Consider the following 19,151-nt stretch of genomic DNA (forward strand, 5'->3'; position numbering starts at 1 on the left):
TCCTGGCACACAGTAAAGTGTTAGTTTATAAAGGTCGAGATGGAAGGAAAAGAGAATAGATTGTGGTTAGCAGAGAAGGAATAAGAGATGAGGCCAGAAATACACCTGGGAGGAAATGGACTGTGGCCGAGGAGGATGCAGTTGGAACCAGACTCTGAAGTGCTTCTGCCAGGTGGGAGGCTGCAGACAAGTTCAGGGGCAAACTGTAATCACAGCCACTGAGGGAGCACCTTCCGTGTGCTGGCTGCTTCACACACAGCGTTGCTAATCTCAAATGAACTCTTCCAAGTAGATATTCTTACCCTCATTACATGCTGGGCAGCCGAGGCTTGACTAGGTGCGTTGCACCCTGGCTCTCTCTGCCAGCCACTGAGGGAGCCAGTTTGGACCCAGGTCCACCTGACCTCAAAGTCAACATCCTGCATGCTGTGGACCTTCACTCCTGTTGCTTCATGTGGCAGGAGATTCCAGACAGTTTGTAGCCTCCAGGGTTCTGGATAATGCTAAGGAGTAAGGAGCATAGTGCCGAGATAATGAGTGTTAGAATTAATAATAAGAGAATTTCTGGAAGGGAGACATAAACTGCTAAAAAGGGTTGATTCTAGGGAAGTCCTAGGGAGTTGGATGAGTGAGAACCTTTCTGATTTATACTTTTTGAGGCTCTTTGAATTTTTTATTATCTGCAAGTAGTATACTTTATAATTTTTAAAAAATTGTGGGCTGTATTTTAAACTCCTTGAAAATGAGAACCAGGTTTCATTCATATTTTCATCCCTTTGGTCCCCAGGACCATGATCTCACATGGAGGTGTTTACTAACTGCATTTGGGACTACCTGGCTTTCTCCTGTGCTGGCCTGGCCTGGCCTGGCTGTACCGCAGACCCGCTGGGTGACCATAGCCCAGCCCCTTCCCCTCTCTCTACTCTTCATCTGCAAAGTGGGAGTGTTGGCCTGGGCAATCTCTAAAGCCCCATCAGCCCCTAACATTCTCAGATTCTGTGACCTGATGCCCTCATGAAGAGCTTCTCTGGGCTCAGCCCTCACCCTGTCATACAGGCCTGGCAACCATGATGTTCTTCTCATGTTTATTTATCCTCGTATCTTCCCGAAGCTATTTCACCCCAGCTTTCTTCTCTGCCAGCCCCCACACGGAGTCCGGCTTTGCGTGGCCTGAGTCAGGGAAGGAGGACCAGAGCTGCCACTTGGGGGACTCAGCCTTGAACCCAGAACTGGTCTCCCACCGCTGCCTGCTTTCCTCTTGCCTGCTGGGGCCCAGATCTTCCTGCTACTCTTTTTCAGCTAGTTGGGAGACCAAGGAGGGGAGAACAGCCTCAAAAAGATCTGGAGGCATGGGGGAGGTGGTGAGGGCTTCTGGGCAGTAGTGCTCCTGACAGAGGCAGGTGATCAGGCAGGGCTCAGGTTTCCTCTGCGTGTGCTGGCCTTGGGGCAACCTCACATCTGCAGGTGAGGCCCAGGTCAACAAGGTGGGAGCAGAAGGCCGCCTGTGCAGGTGTTCCAGGGAGAGAAGGGTGGCGCTGGAGGTTGCCAAGGGCTGGGGCCGACCCACTAAGGCAGAGTTTCTGGGGCTCTGGTTTGGTGTGAGACTAGGTGCTCTGGTGTGGGAAAGTGACCTGTAGGCCCAGATGCCTCAGTACCAGGTAAGGCGCTTCTTCAGCCTGTGGAGGAGGTAGAAAAGGGCGTAGCCAGGATTCCAGAAAGAAGAGCTCTCCCCCTGGCTGGGAGCTGTGTGCAGAAGGGTCCAGCCCCTAGGCAGTGTTCTCAGTCCCTCAGGTCCACTCACTCCTGATGTTATTTCAGTCTCACCCCGCAGTATTGGTAACAGCATCCTGTGAGGGACCCCAAGTTGACCCCCATCCCTGGGATACGGGTTGTTCACTTTCCGGGCTTGGGTTAGCCCATGGCTGGGTACCTTTGGATACCTTTCCTCTCTCTTGACATGGGAAAGTTATTACCCAGGTCTGATCTCTGTTGCTCTGGGTTCTTCTGAACTCAGAAGCTCTCAGCACAGAGCCAGGGAGTTGGGGGAGAAGCAGAACTTTTTCCAGGAATTGCTTTGGAAGCGGCCCCTATTGGCAACACACAGGCACATATGTGGGCACATCCAGGCACACATGAAGGTGCACACACAGGCATGCGGGCACACGCAGGCACACACAGCTTTTCTCAAGGGTTTATATCCCAGATCATCACCCCAAAACACCCCTCTTGGCTAGGCGGAGCAGCGGCACTTCCCTGCTAGCCCTCAGCCACTGGAGCCTGGGCATGAGTGCTGGAGGGAGGCTGGCTGTGCCTGGGGTTGCCCCCGCCCCAGTGGCGCCTACCTGCAGGGAGTTCTCCTTTTTCTGCCTCTGGAAGAGGAACTGTGGCTGGCCCTTAAACACAGACCCAAAAGAGCGCTTGTCCTTCAGAAAATATCCCTTCTGCCCAAGTCTGGCCCTCGCAAGTCTGTGTGTCCAGGTGTACACCCAGTGTCCTGGCTGCTGTCCCCTTGGCCCTGAGCTGGGTTAACAGGAGGGAACATGTCCATCTTGGGCGGGTGGCCTTAGGACTCTCGTCTCCCCCAGGCCTCCCTGCTGTGGACTAGCTGGGCCCTACCGTGGTGTGCCATGGGTTCTGCATGGGATAGGGGGCCCTGGGCCAAGCTTAGGAGCCTGGGAGAGGTAGTCATTTCCAAAAAGAAAGACTTCTATTTCAGGTTATCCAAGAAAAAGGCTGAGTGGTTCTCTCTTCTCTGGGGGTACAGAGGCTGCAGGACACAGGACTGGGGACAAAAGGGGTTCCTACTGTGTGGTCCTGGGGCTGTTCCATACCTGCCACTGCACAGCTCTCACCAGACCTGACCTGACCTCCAGGCTGTACCCACGCCCTCCCCCATGGCGGAAGCCTCTCCATTCCCACCTGTTCCTTTCTGCCCCCACCTGGGAGGCATCTGCAGCCCCCACCCCTTCCTATTCTGCAGGCCTGCTCCTCCCTGTCTCCCTCCAGGCAGCTACGCTGTCCCGCCTCCCTTGGGGACCCAGGATTCTGGACCCAGGAGGATAGGTCTGAGCACAGCGGGGAGGGCTGAAGGCCTTGTCGGGTGAACTGCGCCCCGGCCAGACCTGAGATCTGAGTCGGTCAGTAGGGTGGCTGAGGAAGACGGGGCTGGGGCTGACGTCGCCTGACATGGGAATCTGGGGAGAGGAACGGGGCGGGATCTCCTTTTCCTTGGCTTCTGGTTTGGGCCCTACGTGTGGGGTGCTCAGGCTGGCACTGGGCCTGCCCGTTGTGGCCTCCTCCTCCCTCACCTTTCTCCCCTTCCCTGCCACCCCTTCATGCCATCTCTGTTCTCTCTACAGATGGGACCCAGGTGAGCCCGGGTGCCCTCCGCCCCAGTGCCCCTGGCCCAGGTAAGGTCAGACTTGAGGAAGACTGTGGTGGGGGGTGGAGGGTGACGACGGAAAGGACACAAAGGTGAGGAGTGAGGGGTGGGGCAGTGGGGTCACTGGTGCACCTGCCAGTGAGTGGGGAGCTGGGGGTCCAGGGTTTGAGGGCAGAGCTGGGGTTTCACGGGGAAGGGGCGAGGAGCAGGCATGGGAGAGGCAGCTCTGGCCCCAGGCTGGTCCCAGCGCCAGGAGCGCAGGAGGAGGAAACGCAGGGTGCTCTGGTCCTTGCTGAGTGCGGCAAGGTGGGAGGCAGATAGGAAGCTAACGCGTGAACCCCGAGGTCTGGGCGAAACCCGGCCGGGCGTGTTCTCTCCAGTGGTTTTCAGTCCTCACACTGGCCCCGCAGGGTGGGCGTGGCCTTGCCGGGCATAAAGATGCCTCACGCCGCTTCTGGGAAGGAAGGGCCCTTTCTCAGCCCTCTCACAGTTTCTGTGTATGTTGTGAGGCTGCACTGGGCATGTTACAGAGGGGCCTTCATGCTGCTGCCCTAGTTTAGGACATGCCCACAGGGCTGGGCTGCACTGGAGGAGGGCTGCCCCTTCCTTCACTTCATCCAGTATCCACTTAGAGCCAGCTGGGTGCAAGGGTCACACCTAATGCCTAATCACTGCAGGGAGACATGGAGGCCAGGTATCCTCTTTGCTTCCGTCCTGGCTGTCCAAAAGTTTAGAGGCAGGTTGGGAAGACCAGATACACAAATAAAAAGAGAAGTAATAGTAGAATGCAGTGTGTGACCAGGACCAAAGGAGGGAATGGCAGATTAATGAGTTCATCCCTGATATCATTTAGTTCTCCTAGATGTGTACTTTTCTAAAAAAATTAAAGAGAGAAATTTAAAAAAGGAAGAAAACATTAACAAACCCAGTCTCTGTGTCAAGGCACTTACTAGGCATTTTAGCAGGGATACAGAGATTTATTCCTGGATTCAACCAGTATTTATGGGGAGACTCATGTGCTAGGTACTGTTCTAAATGCTGGAAGAGTGAACAAGAAACAAAACTGTCTGCCATTCTTATAGGCACCACTGCCAGCATGATTGAAATCTAGAGAGGGGAGAGACACAGGGCATGCTGGGCTGGGTCCAGGTCGGAGGGAAGACCCCAGTGGGCTTGGAAGAAAGGGTAGGATCTGGAAAAGTTGAACTGCAGGGTGAGGGCGGTGCCCGCATGGGGACACTGAGCCACAGCCCAGAGGACATGGGCGTCAGGACGGGACCTGCGACCAGGGTGGAAGGTTGGGCTTAGCTGTAGGAGACAGAGTGAGAAGCCAGGTCAGTGCCAGACTGCGGAGATCCCCCAGTGCGTAATCACCCCGAGAGGCACTCCCAGGGCTTCAGGCAGAGCGCCTCCCCGCACGCCCAGAGCTTCTGCCCTGGAGGCCTCAGTGGTGCTGCGGTGAGGGATGCGGCTAGCTGGGCGTCCAGGTGGCCTGCCTTGAGTTCCTCAGGGTCCCTCTGACATCACTGGGGAGTCACCCTGGGAGCCAGGATGCCGAGCCTGGGAGGATGGGACCCTTTCTGGGGCAGGAAGCCGTTGGCATCAGAGGCCCAACCAGAGCACGAATTGGGATTCCAGGGGTGGAAGGACAAATAGTGGGGGGGTCCAGAGCCATGCGTCCTGCGGGCCTCATCTGGGCACATGCCCATCCTCCCTTCTTGACGTCTAGAGAGCCGTGGCAGGCAACTCCCTGCTCTGTTGCCCTCTCGTCTGCTTCTCACCATCAGAGAATGTGTGTGGAAGCCCTTCGTGGCAACCCACTGCAGGCCTCTCTTCCTTTGCCCAGTGAGACCTGCCCCCCAGGAATTGGAGGGGGCCTTCCTGAAAGTTGATGGGAATTTGAGCCAGAACACTGGCCTCGGAGGGGCTGGAGCACAGGCTCACTCGGCCCCTTGTGGGGCGGCCCTGGCTAAGACCTGCCACCTGGGCCTCGGTTTCCTCTTTTGGGGTGGTGGGACAGTGATGCCTCCCATGGCCTGCGGCGTGACCGGGTGGGAGGGTTTTGCAGACAGGTGCACAGGTAATTGTGGAGTAGGGCCTGAAGGCCGACTCTCCTGGCTCCCCGTGGTGCTTGGCCGAATTGCCTTCTAGTTCCCCTCAGCCTTGGGCCCAGAGGACAGCCTGTGGTTGCCCCAGAGGGGGATGCCCAGCACTGGACGAGCTGAAGGAGGCTCTCCAGCAAGGTTTCCCTGACTGTGTGCTCTGTCCTAGGGCACCAGCTCCCACTCCCACCTGCTTCGCTTTGCCAGGATACTTGCTCTATGGCAGCTCCACCTCCAAGTGCCTGCTGCCCTGCCCAGCCTGGCCCAGTGGGCACAGAGCACAGTCTGGTGGCTGGCTATAAATAGCCTCTGCACCCCTGGCCTTGGAAGGGTGTTCCTGGCATGGGTGCAGAGGACACTCAAGAAGAGGCAGCTGAACCTGCTGCCCTCACCATGCCAGGCCCAGAACTGGCTGGCATGAGGGTACCTGGGGGCAAGGCCCACGGGTGTGAGGTCCCAGTGAGCTGAGGAAGCTGTCCTGTGCCTAGGGCTGTCCAGGCCCAGAGTGTCAGGCCAGGGCTGGCTGTGGGCTTGAGATGCTGGGCCTTTGCCCTGTGGCCTGAGATAGAGCACAGGAGGGGGGGCGACTGAGAAGTCCTATGGGGACCTGTGGCTGGGAGGCTGGACAGAGAGGAGTGCTTGCCTGTCAGATCGCTGTCTTTGAGGGCAGCTCATTAGAGGGCCACTGGGCCAGATCCTCATTCTAGCAGGAACGGAGGGAAGGGGATGGCAGAGCCCAGAATGCCACAGGGCTCACAGCCCATCACTAAGTCGCCACAGCCTCAGCCCCTGGCCTGGAGAGGTGACATACTTAGTGGAAAGGCACTCTGCTTTGTGTCAGAAGGCTCAATTCAAACAACCAGCTATAGGCTAACTGCACAGTTTATCTGACCTCCTTGCCCATGGGCAAAGTGGAGTTGAAGGACCTTGCACGACTCTGCTGAGGATGGAGTGGGAAAAGGCTCCCCGGGGTGGGGGGTGGGGCATTCCCATTGACAGGTGAGTCTGAAGGGGGCTGATTAGGCGGTAACTGTGGGCCTGCAGACAAACTCCGGCTGACTGTGCCCTCCCTCTGTGTCCTTAGGCTGCCCCAGGCCCCGTGCAGACACACCAGGCCCTCAGCCCCAGCCCATGGACCTGCGGGTGGGTCAGCGGCCGCCAGTGGAGCGCCCCCCAGAGCCCACGCTGCTGGCCCCGCAGCACCCCTCGCGTCTGCACCATCCCCTCTTCCTCGCAGGCGTGCAGCAGCGCTCCGTGGAGACCCTGAGGGTAAAGATAGAGCTTCCTGCACGCAGGGCAGCCTTGAGCTCGCCCTGGCCCCCTCCCTCCCTCCATCCTCCATGACCCTGATGTCCTCACCTCCATGCGCTTCCTGGGCGCGGCCCTACCCACAGCTCCCGATGGACACGCCAATGCCCAAGCTGCAGATGGGGCAGCAGGAACAAGAGCTGCGGCAGCTTCTCAATAAGGACAAGAGCAAGCGAAGTAAGGATGGAGACTCCCTGCTGGTGGGCCTGTGAGGGCTGGGCTGGGGAAGCCACGCTAGCCTGGGTCTCCCTCTGCTTGCGGGGCCCTGCCTGCGGATGTCAGGTGGGTGGCCGGGTCTTGGGCCTGGCTCTTGTCTGAGGAGTGCCTGGGACACCCGGTACTGGGCGTGTGGACAGGGCACGCAGTGAGCCAGGGGGCCCCCCCCATCCCTTGCAGCCCCCCCATGATTCTCTGCCCCACAGGTGCCGTAGCCAGCAGTGTGGTCAAGCAGAAGCTGGCAGAGGTGATTCTGAAGAAGCAGCAGGCAGCCCTGGAGAGAACAGTCCATCCCAATAGCTCCAGTATTCCCTACAGGTAGCTCTCACCTGCCCTCTTGTGTCCCTGCCGTGGCCTTCTTCCCTGTATGTCAGCCTGTGAGTGCACACAGCCTCCCCTGCTTCTCCCAGCTGCCTGCCACCTGATCCTTACTCCTCATCCTTGACCGTGCTGCCTGCCCAGGCCCCTGTCCCACCTGACACCTGCCCTCTTCTCTCCTTTACTTACCTCTCCCCCCCCCCACCTGAGGCCCATCGTCCCTCTTATATTCACACTCTCACGTGTGTACTGTGCTGGCTTTCTTCCTCACATAAGTCCCTTTTCCAAGTCTTCCCCTAAGCTCAGAAAGATCCTCACTTCTAGAGCAGATTCCTCCTGCAGGAGACAGAGTCCCAGCATCTGGCCCTCACCCAAGCCAGGGAACCAGATGGCTGCTGTAGGGAGGCTGGCCCCATGCCTGCCAGCCACAGACCCCCTGGCCCTGCTGGCCGCCACCTCCTAGCATCTCCGGGGCACAGGACTCTGGAAGGAGCACCGGCGGAGTGAGGCGGCTGCCAGCCCTGTGGGCGTCCGTGCCCCTCTGAAGCTCTCTTGGCACTCACCCCACAGAACTCTTGAGCCCTTGGAGACAGAAGGAGCCACCCACTCCCTGCTCAGCAGCTTTCTGCCCCCTGTTCCCAGCCTGCCCAGTGATGCCCCAGAACACTTCCCTCTGCGGAAGACGGGTGAGTGGGCTGGGCAGGCAGGGACCTGCAGGGGCGAGAGGCAGAGGGGCTCGGGCAGAGGCTGGGGTGCGGGAGCCAGTGGGGAAGGGCAGCACAGGGGGCTTTTCTCCCTGGCTGCCCCTTCTCTTGCCTTAACTCAGAGGTGACTAGGAGGGAGGGCTGAGGGGCAGAGAGGAGGGTGCTGCGGGCTCTCAAGCTGCTGCCCCCGCAGTCTCCGAGCCCAACCTGAAGCTGCGCTACAAGCCCAAGAAGTCCCTGGAGCGGAGGAAGAATCCGCTGCTCAGAAAGGAGAGTGCGCCGCCCAGCCTCCGGCGGAGGCCTGCAGAATCCCTCGGTGGTGAGGGCCAGCAGGGTGGCGGGGTGGGGGGTGCCCTTGAGGTCCCACCCGGACTGCAGCCGCCTCCTCAGGGCTAATGTGTGGCTATGCAGGGTGTATCCTACACACTGAGGGGGTGCTAAGAGCAGCCCTTGCTCTTTTGGCTAAGCTGGCGTCCACCCAGAAGGGGCCTGTTAGGAAAAAGGTGTCCAAACTTACTGGAGACTCATGGCAGCCTGCCTTCTGCCCCTTATGGGAAGAAAGCAGGAAGCAGAGACTGCCTGCTGGGGAGGGGTTGTCCTGGATACCTTGGACCAGGGGCCCAGCCCTGCCCTCCTGGCCACACTGGCCTCTAACTGCACTTCCCTGTCTCCCCAACCCTCAGACTCCTCCCCCAGTAGTGGTAGCACTCCGGCATCAGGGTGCAGCTCCCCCAATGACAGCGAGCACGGCCCCAACCCTGTCCTGGGCTCGGAGGTAAGGCCTCGCAGGCTGGGCTCTGCCTTCTCAGCAGGTGGCCCTGACCGGGCCGGGCCGCCACTGGGCGGCCTCTGGGTGTCTTGGGGAAGGCGTGCCTGGGGTGGAGTTCTGGGGCCAGTGACCCGGCCCTGCTCCCCACGGCAGGCGCTCTTGGGCCCGCGGCTGCGGCTGCAGGAGACCTCTCTGGCCCCGCTCGGTTTGCCGACAGTGTCCCTGCTGCCCGCGATCACACTGGGGCTGCCAGCCCCTGTCAGGGTGAGTGGCTGAGGTGCCCTCCCCCATTCCACGTTCCTGGCTTCTTCTGCTTCCTTCTATTGCCTCCCTTTCTGCCTTTACCACTCGGCTGAATCTTCTCCCTGTAACTTCTCCCCATCTTTCCCCCAGGCTGATGGTGACCGCAGGACCCACCCAACTCTGGGCCCTCGGGGGCCAGTCCTGGGAAGCCCCCATGCTCCCCTCTTCCTGCCCCACGGCCTGGAGCCTGAGGCTGGGGGCCCCTTGCCCTCTCGCCTACAGCCCGTTCTCCTCCTGGACCCCTCAGTCTCTCACACCCCACTGCTGACGGGTGAGTCCTGCTGCTTCTCCAGGGAGGGGCTGGGTCTGTGCACCATGCTAAGGGCTGGTCTGGGGAGGGGTCCCACCGTCCCGGCCTCCTCTGCAGCTCCCCATCCTCCTGTGCACCTCCTTGCTGAGCCCCTGCCCCCCGCTGCATGCCCTTGCTGCTTCCACTCCTCCCTGCGGTTCCCTCCTCATGCCCACCCCCACCCCGTTCTTTCCAGTGCCCGGGCTGGGGCCCCTGCCCTTCCACTTTGCCCAGTCCTTACTGACCACCGAGCGGCTCTCCGGATCGGGCCTCCACCGGCCGCTGAGCCGGACCCGCTCAGAACCCCTGCCCCCAAGGGCCTCCGCCCCCCCACCGCTGGGCCCCCTGCAGCCCCATCTGGAGCGGCTCAAACCTCACATCCAGCTGATCAAGGTGAGGGCGGCTGGGTAGGGGTGGTGGTGAGGGTTGCCTGACTGGGCCCATCGGGGAACAAAGAAGGGAGGCTTAGGAAGAGCAGGGAGCTGAAGGGCCAGAGAGAACACGTGCTCCTGAGGGCCGAGAGCTGTGTGGCCACTGAAGTCCCAGCAGGAGGAGCAGCCACCAAGCCCAGCCCATACCCCACACTCCAGAATGGCTTCTCATTGAGCGTCTTCCCTCCTCAGAGGCCAGCCAAGTCAAGTGAGAAGCCCCGACTGCGGCAGATACCTTCCGCTGAGGACCTGGAGACAGATGGTGGTGGAGTGGGGCCCGCGGGCGGGGACAGTATGGAACACAGGGAGTTGAGCCACAGGCAGCATGACGCCAGAGGCCCTGTTCCTCTCCAGCAGCACCAGCAGGTATGATAGCACCCAGCTGTTCCTGGAAGGTATCACCAGGGAACCTTGGGGCCTGGCATAGACAGGAGGGAGGCAGACGGGGTCAGGGCCAGGAACAGCTCTGGGACCCGTGGTTGCCCTGCCAGATCCACACCAAGGTGCAGACACAGGCACACACACACACACACACACACACACACACACACGCACGCACGCACGCACGCACGCGCACACACGCATATGCACACACACTCCAGCAGCCAGCTAGCCAGTCTCCTGTGAGGCCATGTCACTTGTCCTGCAGTGAGGCTGGCCTTTCAGGAGCCGTGCACATCCTTGCCCCAGTGTTTCTCCCTGTGAGCAGGTGCTGCCTCCAGGAAGGTGGCTAGGGAGCAAGTGGGGCAGAGCCGGGCTCGAGCACCCCAGCCAGAGTGCTCCCCCACCTGAGTGAAGCCGAGCTGGGGCTGCTGTAACAGGCTACAGGCTGGGCGGCTTAAACAGCACAATACACTGTCTCCCAAATCTGGAGGTGGAGGTTTGAGATCAAGGTCAGTAGACTGGCTCCTTCTCAGGGTTATGAAGGAAAGCAGTGCTCCAGGTCTTTCTCTTCAGCTGTAGCTGGCTGTCTTCTCCCTGGGTCTGCACATCGTCTTCCTTCTGGCCATGTCTATGTCCAATTTCACCCTTTTAGAAGGACAAGAGTCATACTGGATTAAGGCTCATCCTAATGACCTCATTTTAAATTGATTATCTCTGTAAAGACCCGATCTCCAAGTAAGGTCACATTCTGACATACTGGGGGGTGGGATTTCCTTCCTAAATGCAAAGTTGGAAGGGGAACACAATTCAGCCCATGATATGTGGTACCACTAACACATGCTCACCCAGAATCCTGTGTCCTTGGGCAGGTGTACAGTCCCTGGAAAAGAGGAGATGGGGTTAGAGCTGGTCCTGAGGCCTCTCACCTGGTTTCTGGCTTTGGAGTCCCCAGGGCCCAGGGAGCTCTGGTGGAATGGGGTGGTCAGTCTGGGGTACAGACATTTGGGGGCCTGGCAGGGGTGAGGGGCTCATAGAGTCAAAGGCCAGATCCTGTCTGGGAGGCAGGCCTAGAGGCATCCTGGAATCTACCCAGAAAAGGGGCCTGTCTGGAGGTTTCTGAGACTTTGGGCAGCAGCAGGACGGAGCAGGGTCCTGAGAACCTGGAGACTGAGGCCCCCTGTGTCCCTCAGGTGTTCCTCTGGGAGCAGCAGCGGCTGGCTGGGCGGCTTGCCCGGGGAGGCACTGGGGAATCTGTGCTGCTTCCTCTGGCTCAGGGCAGTCACCGGCCCCTGTCCAGGGCTCAGTCATCCCCGGCCGCACCTGCCTCACTACCAACCCCAGAGCCGGCCAGCCAGCCCCGTGTCCTGCCTGGCTCAGAGACTCCTGCCGGGACCCTGCCCTTCACCACAGGTAAAACCCGGATTCTAGTGGGGCAAGAGGACGGGGCTGGGGGCACACACAGGCCCAGGGCGTGAGTCTGTGTCTGTGTCATGGCGTCACTGGGACATTACAGGAAAGCGTAAGAATAGAATGAAAACTGTCCCCCAGTGCTGCCACTCTGAGGCGGCCACTCTTAAATGCTGCTTTACTTCTGTCCAGTCTCTGTTCTGGCCTTAATGTGTACATACAAATACCAAATACACGGTAACCACATTGTGTCCCCCATTTATTCAGTTAACATGTTTTGAATACCTTGCAATATAATTAATCATTAGAAGTGAGATTTTTGTGGTATTTCATTGGAGTATTTTATTTTGATTTAAGATTTCTTACTGGTTGGGGATTAGAGGGCACTCATTCTCCCTTATCTGAATTTCCTTGTACATAAATCTTTCCTCATCCCCGGGACTGTTTCCCAAAAGTCGCTCTTCAAGAGTGGCATCCCTGGGCCAAATGGTACCAACACTTGAAGATGCTGATGTCTGGAGGTGCATTGACAGTGAGCCCCCCCACCAGCAGCGGTGCAGGGTCCTCTTGGCGTCCTGCCGGTCGCCTGAGAATGGCATTTTCCCCAGACTGCATCTGTCCTGTCTCATTCCCAGCTCCCAATTCTGGGGGTTCTGAAGAATTCTTTCTCCTTTTGCTTCCCCTTTGTAGCCTACTTGGGTCATGACATCCAGTGTGAGACCTCCCTTGGTTAGGCTTTGAGCTCTTGAGGCGATAGTATATGTATTGGGCCATATAAGGAGGGTTCGGTGTGTCTAGAAGGCAGGGCCATGCGGCAGTCGTGTTGCAGGGGGTGGTGGTGCTATGAGATGCCTGAGACTGCCCGGGGAGGCTGCCAGGGGGTGTGCATACAGGTGTGCAGGGCCAAGGGGCGGGATGGGGTATGTGGTACTGTGGGTGTGGGGGGCATGCTGACCCTGGCCGTGTGTGGGTGCTCCACGTGCAGCCGATGGTGGGGAACTCCCTGGGGTCCAGGCCTGAGCCCTGCTCCTGGCAGGGCTGGTCTACGACTCGGTCATGCTGAAGCACCAGTGCTCCTGTGGAGACAACAGCAGGCACCCGGAGCATGCAGGCCGTATCCAGAGCATCTGGTCCCGGCTGCAGGAGCGGGGCCTCCGGAGCCAGTGTGAGGTGAGGAGGCAGGATGGGTCTGCAGAATGGATGAGGTGAGAGTAACAGAAGGAAGTGTGGGCTGTGGGGCCAAGGGAGCAGCGACCAGGGTGGGGTCGGGCTGAATGGGGCTCAGGAGCTCCATGGGCCCTTTCCCAGTGTCTCCGGGGCCGGAAGGCCTCCCTGGAGGAGCTGCAGTCAGTGCACTCCGAGCGCCATGTGCTCCTCTACGGCACCAACCCGCTCAGCCGCCTCAAACTGGACAACGGGAAGCTGGCAGGTAGGGGCCCGGGGGCGCCTGCTGTTCCTGTACCCCTCCTGGCTCACCCAGCCCCAGCCTCTCCTGTGCCCTCTTGTCCAGCTCTGCCCAGCCTGCCCCTCCAGCACCCTGGATGTACCCTCACTGCCCCTTGTCCCTCTGCTGCCCACCGCTGCCCCCGGCAGGGCTCATGCTCTGGGCCTCTCCCCGCAGGGCTTCTGGCACAGCGGATGTTCGTGACGCTGCCCTGTGGTGGGGTTGGGGTAAGTGTGCCTGTGGCCTCACGCGGCCATTGCTACGGGTTCTTGGATCCCCTCCCCTCCTTCTCCCAGGCCCAGCCCCTGCCTGCTTGTTCTGGTTCTGCCAGACCCAGCAGGCCAGGGGCTTTCCCATAGTGTCCCTCTGCTGGCTAGAAGCTCCTTGCAGGCCCGTCAGTGTTTCCTAAGCGTGGAGCCCTGGGCCTCACACTTAGCCGGTGTAAATGATGAGGAAGGCTCCAAGAGCAGGGCCGAGAGTGGGGCTGGGGGTCATCTCCCTTCGTGACGCCCTGGTGCTCAGGACTGGCCGTTCCACGCCAGCCTCCAGGTGGTCTTGCCCTCCCCGAGTGGGCCTCTGGCCACTCGGGGCTGCCTGGCCAGGGGCTGAGGGGTACCCTCCTCTACCACTCCCCAGCTTTCCTTCCTCCTGCCGCCTCTGGCGGGGCTCTCCTCACCTGAAAAGGTCCCTGCAGTGTTTCCCAGCCAGCTGTGTGGAGGCAGGGAATGGAGGCCACGTTGTGGAGGGAAATGGGAGCCGTAGCTGGGGGGCTGTTTTGGGAGCCAGTCAGCGCCCTGTTCACAACTTCCCATTTCTTGCCACTTTCTGATTTTTCCAACTGTTGTTGCCTCTGTTTTCTCTTCCCTCCTCTCTCTGTCTCTCTGTCTCTCTCTCTCTCCAGCCTCTTGCGACTCTCTCTGCCTTCCTCGCCTCTCTTGGTCCGCCTCGCCCTCCCCATCTCCCCATCATGCCCCCCGGCCCCTCCCTAGCCTTGAGGCCCAGGGACTGGGTTTGGGGGGCCTCCCAGCCTGGGCTAGGGGCCCTGAGTGGAAGACAGTGGTGCAGACGGCCCCTCGAGCTCCGACCATCCCGCAGGGCCGGAGCAGAGTCAGCTGGGGCTTAAACCCCTCCCGGCCCAAACCCCAAGTCCCGCCCAGGTAACGCCGCGCCCCCAACCGGGAGGCAGGGGCGAGGCTGCCGCGCTGGTGCAGCGCACTGACGCTGGGAACGAGTCGTGCCGGGCCTGGGGGGCGCAGGAGGCCTTGCCTTCGGGCGGGCGGTGCGGCACTGGGGGGCGGCGCTGTCTGCCCGGCTCCCTGCCCGGGGTCCTGGCCGCGGGGGCCGGCTCCTGTGAGACGCCTGGGGCGATGCCGGCCCTGACTCTGGCCCCCGCAGGTGGACACCGACACCGTCTGGAGCGAGCTGCACTCCTCCAGTGCGGCTCGCTGGGCCGCTGGCAGCGTCACCGACCTCGCCTTCAGGGTCGCTTCCCACGAGCTGAAGGTGGGCGGGCCGGGCGTGGAGGGGGTGGGTGTAGAAGGCGCGGGGAGGGCCAGACCCAGAACCACAGGCGTTATTTTTCTTGGATATCACCACGGGGTTTTGGAAGGGATGTGGAGAGTTCTGGGACCAAAGTGAGGTTTGGACACTAGTCCTAGGCTCCTTGGTGAGGAATCAGCGCACCGTGACACTGGGCCTTTGGTCTCTGTAAGACACACGGGGTTGTGATCATCCAGGATCATGTAACAGACCCGCCGCATGACCACAGGCACACCTTGGGTGTTTCTGGACTTCTGCATGTTGGCAGATTGGTTCTTGGGGAGGCTGATGTACTGTTTTCAGGCCTGGCTGGTTGCTCTAGGCTGGGCAGCTGACAGATACCTGTGCTAAGGACCATACACCATTGCCTGAGGGCTCACAGCCTGAGGCGGTCCCACTGTGCCCCCGTCAAACAGCTCCTGATGGGCTTTGCAATTAAGGGCACAACACTGGGTTTAAAATCCTGGCTCCATCATTTACAACCAGGTAACTTCACACAAGATGTTTTCCTGTAAACAACATTTTCCCTAGCCTGTAAACTAGAGGTAATAATAACGTTTATCTTATGGAGATGTTGCAAGGATTAGACAGCACGCACCTCAGAGAGATGTCAAGAGGAACTCCAGCACTCATAAAATGCTTAGCGCAGTGCCAGGCAGGTGGGTTTTGCCCAGGAAATAGTAGCTGTTGTTATAGTGATAACTGCCAGGACACACCAGGGTGAGGGTTCTGTGTTCACAACCACCTAAAAGCAGAGAATGCCCAGCCTGGGGGCCGAGCACTAGGTCATAGACATGCCACATGCTGGCAGCCAGGAATGAGCCTGGGGCTGGGGGCAGGTGCATGGAGATGTGGGTCAGAGGGCTGGCTGACTGGTTGGTTGATAAGCATTCTTTGTTTCCAGAACGGTTTTGCTGTGGTTCGGCCCCCAGGACATCATGCAGACCACTCCACAGCCATGTAAGGCCTGAGGGCGGCCTGGATGGGGGGCAGTGAAGGGCAGGTCCCCAGGGCCTTCCTATGAGACGTTTCCCCTCCTTCCCCTATGCCTTCTGGGGCTGGGTTGCAGGGGCCAGTTACGGGAGGAGGCCCTAGAGGTGGAAGCACAGGGAGGGAGTGGGCTTGCAGGACCTCTCTCTCCTCCCAGGGGCTTCTGCTTTTTCAACTCAGTGGCCATTGCCTGCCGGCAGCTGCAAGAACAGGGCAAGGCCAGCAAGATCCTCATTGTGGACTGGGTAGGTCCCCGTTCCTTGCCCTTCAGATCCAAGAGCCCCGTGGAAAGAGCCTGGCATCAGAAGATAGGGCTTTGTGGCCTAGTTGTTGGTAGCCTCCTAAGCCTCAGTTTCCCCATGTATAAAATGCCGGTGAAGATAACACCTCCTGGGGGAGGCCCAGAGGACACTAGGAAGGCCTTCAGCCCTCACAAATCCGCACAGTGGGAGGAGCCATTTGAATGCTGTCCTTTGGCCTCTGTTGACTTCCTTATGCAGAAGTAATGTCTACTTTTTCCCTGCAAAGTTACAGTAACCTGTTAGCGGATAGCATCAACATGCCTGTAATCACATCCAAACACTGTGTAATCCTGACTGCAACCCGGTTAAAGAGGAGGAAAGTGAGCACAGAGAGGTCACGTCACTTACACACTGCTACATGCCAGTAAGTCCTGGGCTGCGTTTTGAGCCCAGGCCTGTCAGCCTAGAGTGCATGCACCTGACTGACAGCACTCTGCACTGGCACTGTGGATGGAGTGTTCTTACACACAGGCTGAGGACAGCAGAGGGACTGTGCCCCTTGCACCCCTACATGTCCTAGAGGTCACCAAGTGGCAGGCCTTAGCTCGTCCTTGGGGACAGCACTGGCCGCGTTTTCGTGACGCTCTGTAACCGACCTTGTTTCTGATCACCTGCATCACTCCATGACCTTGGGCAAGATAGAGTAGCAAGGTCTCCTGACACGTGTGACCCTGGACTCTTCCCTGTCCTGCCACTAATCCACTCCCACACACTTAACTCTCTCTGTGGCTGGCCTGCCCTTGGCATGCCTGCCCCACTTCAGGGTCTCACACCTGCCCTCCTCTGGTGTGTCATATACATGTCTATACATACATGGAGAGGTTGAGGCTCAGCAAGGGCCAGCAGATTGCCTGGGGTCACTCTACAGCTTACCACTAGGACCCCATTTCTTTATCTCCAGTCTGGGGTCCTGACCCTCAGATTGGGCACTGACCTAGAAACCCTTCCAACCTGTCCCAGGCTCCATCTCTCAGCTCTCAGGCCTTCCCTAATCCACTGCCCATCTCCCTGCACAGGATGTTCACCATGGCAACGGCACCCAGCAGACCTTTTACCAGGACCGCAGCGTGCTCTACATCTCCCTGCATCGGCACGACGATGGCAATTTCTTCCCAGGCAGCGGGGCTGTGGAGGAGGTGACGCACGTTACCGCCCAGGCTCACTGCCTCCTTTGTGGCCCTCATTCTGCCTCTGTCCCAACCAGCTGTGTGATGCTGGGCAGACGTTTTAGCCTCTCTGACCCTCCATCTCTCCTAGAAGTGAAGAGGCTGGGTGAGCGGTCACGCGGCCACACCCTGGGCTTCCTCTCCCGGGACTGCACTCATGTCTCTCTTGCTTCTTGTTTTCCAGGTGGGAGCTGGCAGTGGTGAAGGTTTCAATGTCAACGTGGCCTGGATGGGAGGCCTGGACCCCCCGATGGGAGATCCTGAGTACTTAGCTGCCTTCAGGTAAATGCTCTGGGGCCACATTACCAAGAGCAGCTGCTGGCCTGAGAGGGGAGACGGGCAGGGGCGGAAAGCTGTGTGGACGAGGTGGGCTTTGCTTGGGAGATGAGAAGCTTAAGCTGTAGAGAAAGAGGGAGGGCAGATGGCACCCACATCACAGGAGTGCTTAAGAAAAGCCATTCTAGAAGAGGGGCTTTGGGCTCTGATTCAAGAGCGCTTATATGTTCCGCTCTGGAGTCATTATACTCCATTTGGGAGAAGACAAGCCAGCAAGTAGGTCTCAGAATCCTTTCTGGAGATAATTCTCCATGAGAGCTAATTCTCCGGAGCCCTGGACTGGGGTTCCTGGTATCTGTGTGCAGAGCCCAGGGCCTTGGAAGACGTCAGAATGGCCCCCAGAGTTGGGTCAGGGATGGAGGGAGGCAGCTGTGGGGACCTGGCAGAGAGTCCTTCTGGGTGGCCCAGACCTTGGAGGGTCTGGTCGCCCTGGTCAGGTCTTAGGCGGCAAGTGGTGAGGTCTGGCCAACTCAGTGTACAGGGGATAGCACCTCAGTCCCAAGAGTTTCCAGTCCCCAACTGGGTCTGACTCCTCCCTGGGGCCCTGCCCACTGCAACCCCCAACCCCCAACCTATCATGCTCTCCTCTTTCATTCCCTCTGCTCCCCCACCCTTGGTTCCCTCCTGCCTCTTGCCAGTTAGAGGCCCTGGGTGGCTATATCCTTAGGCGTTGCCAGGGACATAGGTTGTCAGCCAAGGTCAAGGAAATCAGAGGGATCCCTAGTCCCGCTGGGACACTGGGTGTCTTGGAGTCCTAAGAGGAGGGTGTAACCCCAGTGAAGTTGGCGGTAGAGGGCCTCTGCCCTCAGCAACCCTGCACAGTGTGGTGAGCTCCCAACACCTTTGCAGGATGGTCGTGATGCCCATCGCCCGGGAGTTCTCTCCAGACCTGGTCTTGGTGTCAGCCGGATTTGATGCTGCTGAGGGCCACCCAGCCCCGCTGGGTGGCTACCGGGTTTCTGCCAAATGTAAGGAGGGCCCAGCCCAGGAGGAGGTGTAGGGAACGAGAGCTGGGCTTGCCCAAGTCCAGGGACAGGCAGTCATGGCTGCCATGAGTGAGGACTGGGGAGTGGCAGCTGGCTCTGGAAGTCCCTGGGCTCTTCTAGTCTAGCACAGCCCAGGGCCCTTGCTCATGACCACGTTGGTTCACCATGAGAGGCCTGCGCCACCCTGGGACTCCATTCCCATACATCCGGGAGACTCAGCCATAGGACACCCCCTGTCCCAACTGTCACTCCCAGGCTGGGCCGGCAGCATCTCCTGAGGGAGTGTCCTCAGGACAGAGGGAGCCCACTCAGCCGACTGGGCCATGGGGCTGGAGGACAGAAAGAGGATGGTGTGGCTTAGTGAAAGGGCCATCGGCTAGAGTTGATGCCCCAGGCTCCAGCCAGCCCTGCCGTCTACTAGCCCTGTGCAAGCCCCTTATATCTCTGAGCTACTCGTGGGGTTTGTATGGGGCTCCTTGGGAACGTACTTGGGAACTAGGGTTTGTGCGTCTGAGTCATCGTCTGTAGAGGAAGAAGCAGGGGCACGGGTGGAGAGGGTCCTGGGTCCCCCCCGCACCCTTCACATTGCTCCCCTCCCACCCTCCAGGCTTCGGGTACATGACGCAGCAGCTGATGGGCTTGGCAGGAGGCGCGGTGGTGCTCGCCCTGGAGGGTGGCCATGACCTCACGGCCATCTGTGATGCCTCCGAGGCCTGTGTGGCTGCTCTTCTGGGCAGCAAGGTGAGCTTCCCACCCCCACTGCTGCATCTGTGGG

At 59.4% G+C, this 19,151-nt stretch overlaps 1 protein-coding gene across 8 annotated transcripts in view; it reads left to right on the forward strand.

Moving 5' to 3' along the window:
* Nucleotides 1-19,151, forward strand: part of HDAC7 (histone deacetylase 7) — a 33,182-nt gene that overhangs the window by 11,106 nt on the left and 2,925 nt on the right. For 5 of the 8 annotated variants that reach the window (XM_057487509.1, XM_036904709.2, XM_036904715.2 and 2 more), the window contains exons 2-23: nt 3,360-3,410; nt 6,569-6,753; nt 6,879-6,969; nt 7,215-7,326; nt 7,897-8,012; nt 8,224-8,349; nt 8,714-8,805; nt 8,953-9,063; nt 9,193-9,373; nt 9,588-9,784; nt 10,015-10,188; nt 11,397-11,616; nt 12,650-12,783; nt 12,922-13,042; nt 13,235-13,284; nt 14,453-14,560; nt 15,501-15,556; nt 15,744-15,831; nt 16,905-17,024; nt 17,239-17,336; nt 18,240-18,358; nt 18,984-19,117. In XM_057487509.1, coding sequence (XP_057343492.1) covers nt 6,616-6,753; nt 6,879-6,969; nt 7,215-7,326; nt 7,897-8,012; nt 8,224-8,349; nt 8,714-8,805; nt 8,953-9,063; nt 9,193-9,373; nt 9,588-9,784; nt 10,015-10,188; nt 11,397-11,616; nt 12,650-12,783; nt 12,922-13,042; nt 13,235-13,284; nt 14,453-14,560; nt 15,501-15,556; nt 15,744-15,831; nt 16,905-17,024; nt 17,239-17,336; nt 18,240-18,358; nt 18,984-19,117 — 2,586 coding nt within the window. In that variant the 5' untranslated portion in view covers nt 3,360-3,410; nt 6,569-6,615. Of the gene's footprint in view, nt 1-3,359; nt 3,411-6,568; nt 6,754-6,878; nt 6,970-7,214; nt 7,327-7,896; nt 8,013-8,223; nt 8,350-8,713; nt 8,806-8,952; nt 9,064-9,192; nt 9,374-9,587; nt 9,785-10,014; nt 10,189-11,396; nt 11,617-12,649; nt 12,784-12,921; nt 13,043-13,234; nt 13,285-13,958; nt 14,215-14,452; nt 14,561-15,500; nt 15,557-15,743; nt 15,832-16,904; nt 17,025-17,238; nt 17,337-18,239; nt 18,359-18,983; nt 19,118-19,151 lie in introns of those variants that run through there. The other 3 variants (XM_036904713.2, XM_057487508.1, XM_057487510.1) reach the window with 3 other exon arrangements.

The sequence above is a fragment of the Manis pentadactyla genome, chromosome 10 (genome assembly GCF_030020395.1).
Source record: "Manis pentadactyla isolate mManPen7 chromosome 10, mManPen7.hap1, whole genome shotgun sequence".
In the NCBI taxonomy this organism is placed as follows: domain Eukaryota; kingdom Metazoa; phylum Chordata; class Mammalia; order Pholidota; family Manidae; genus Manis; species Manis pentadactyla.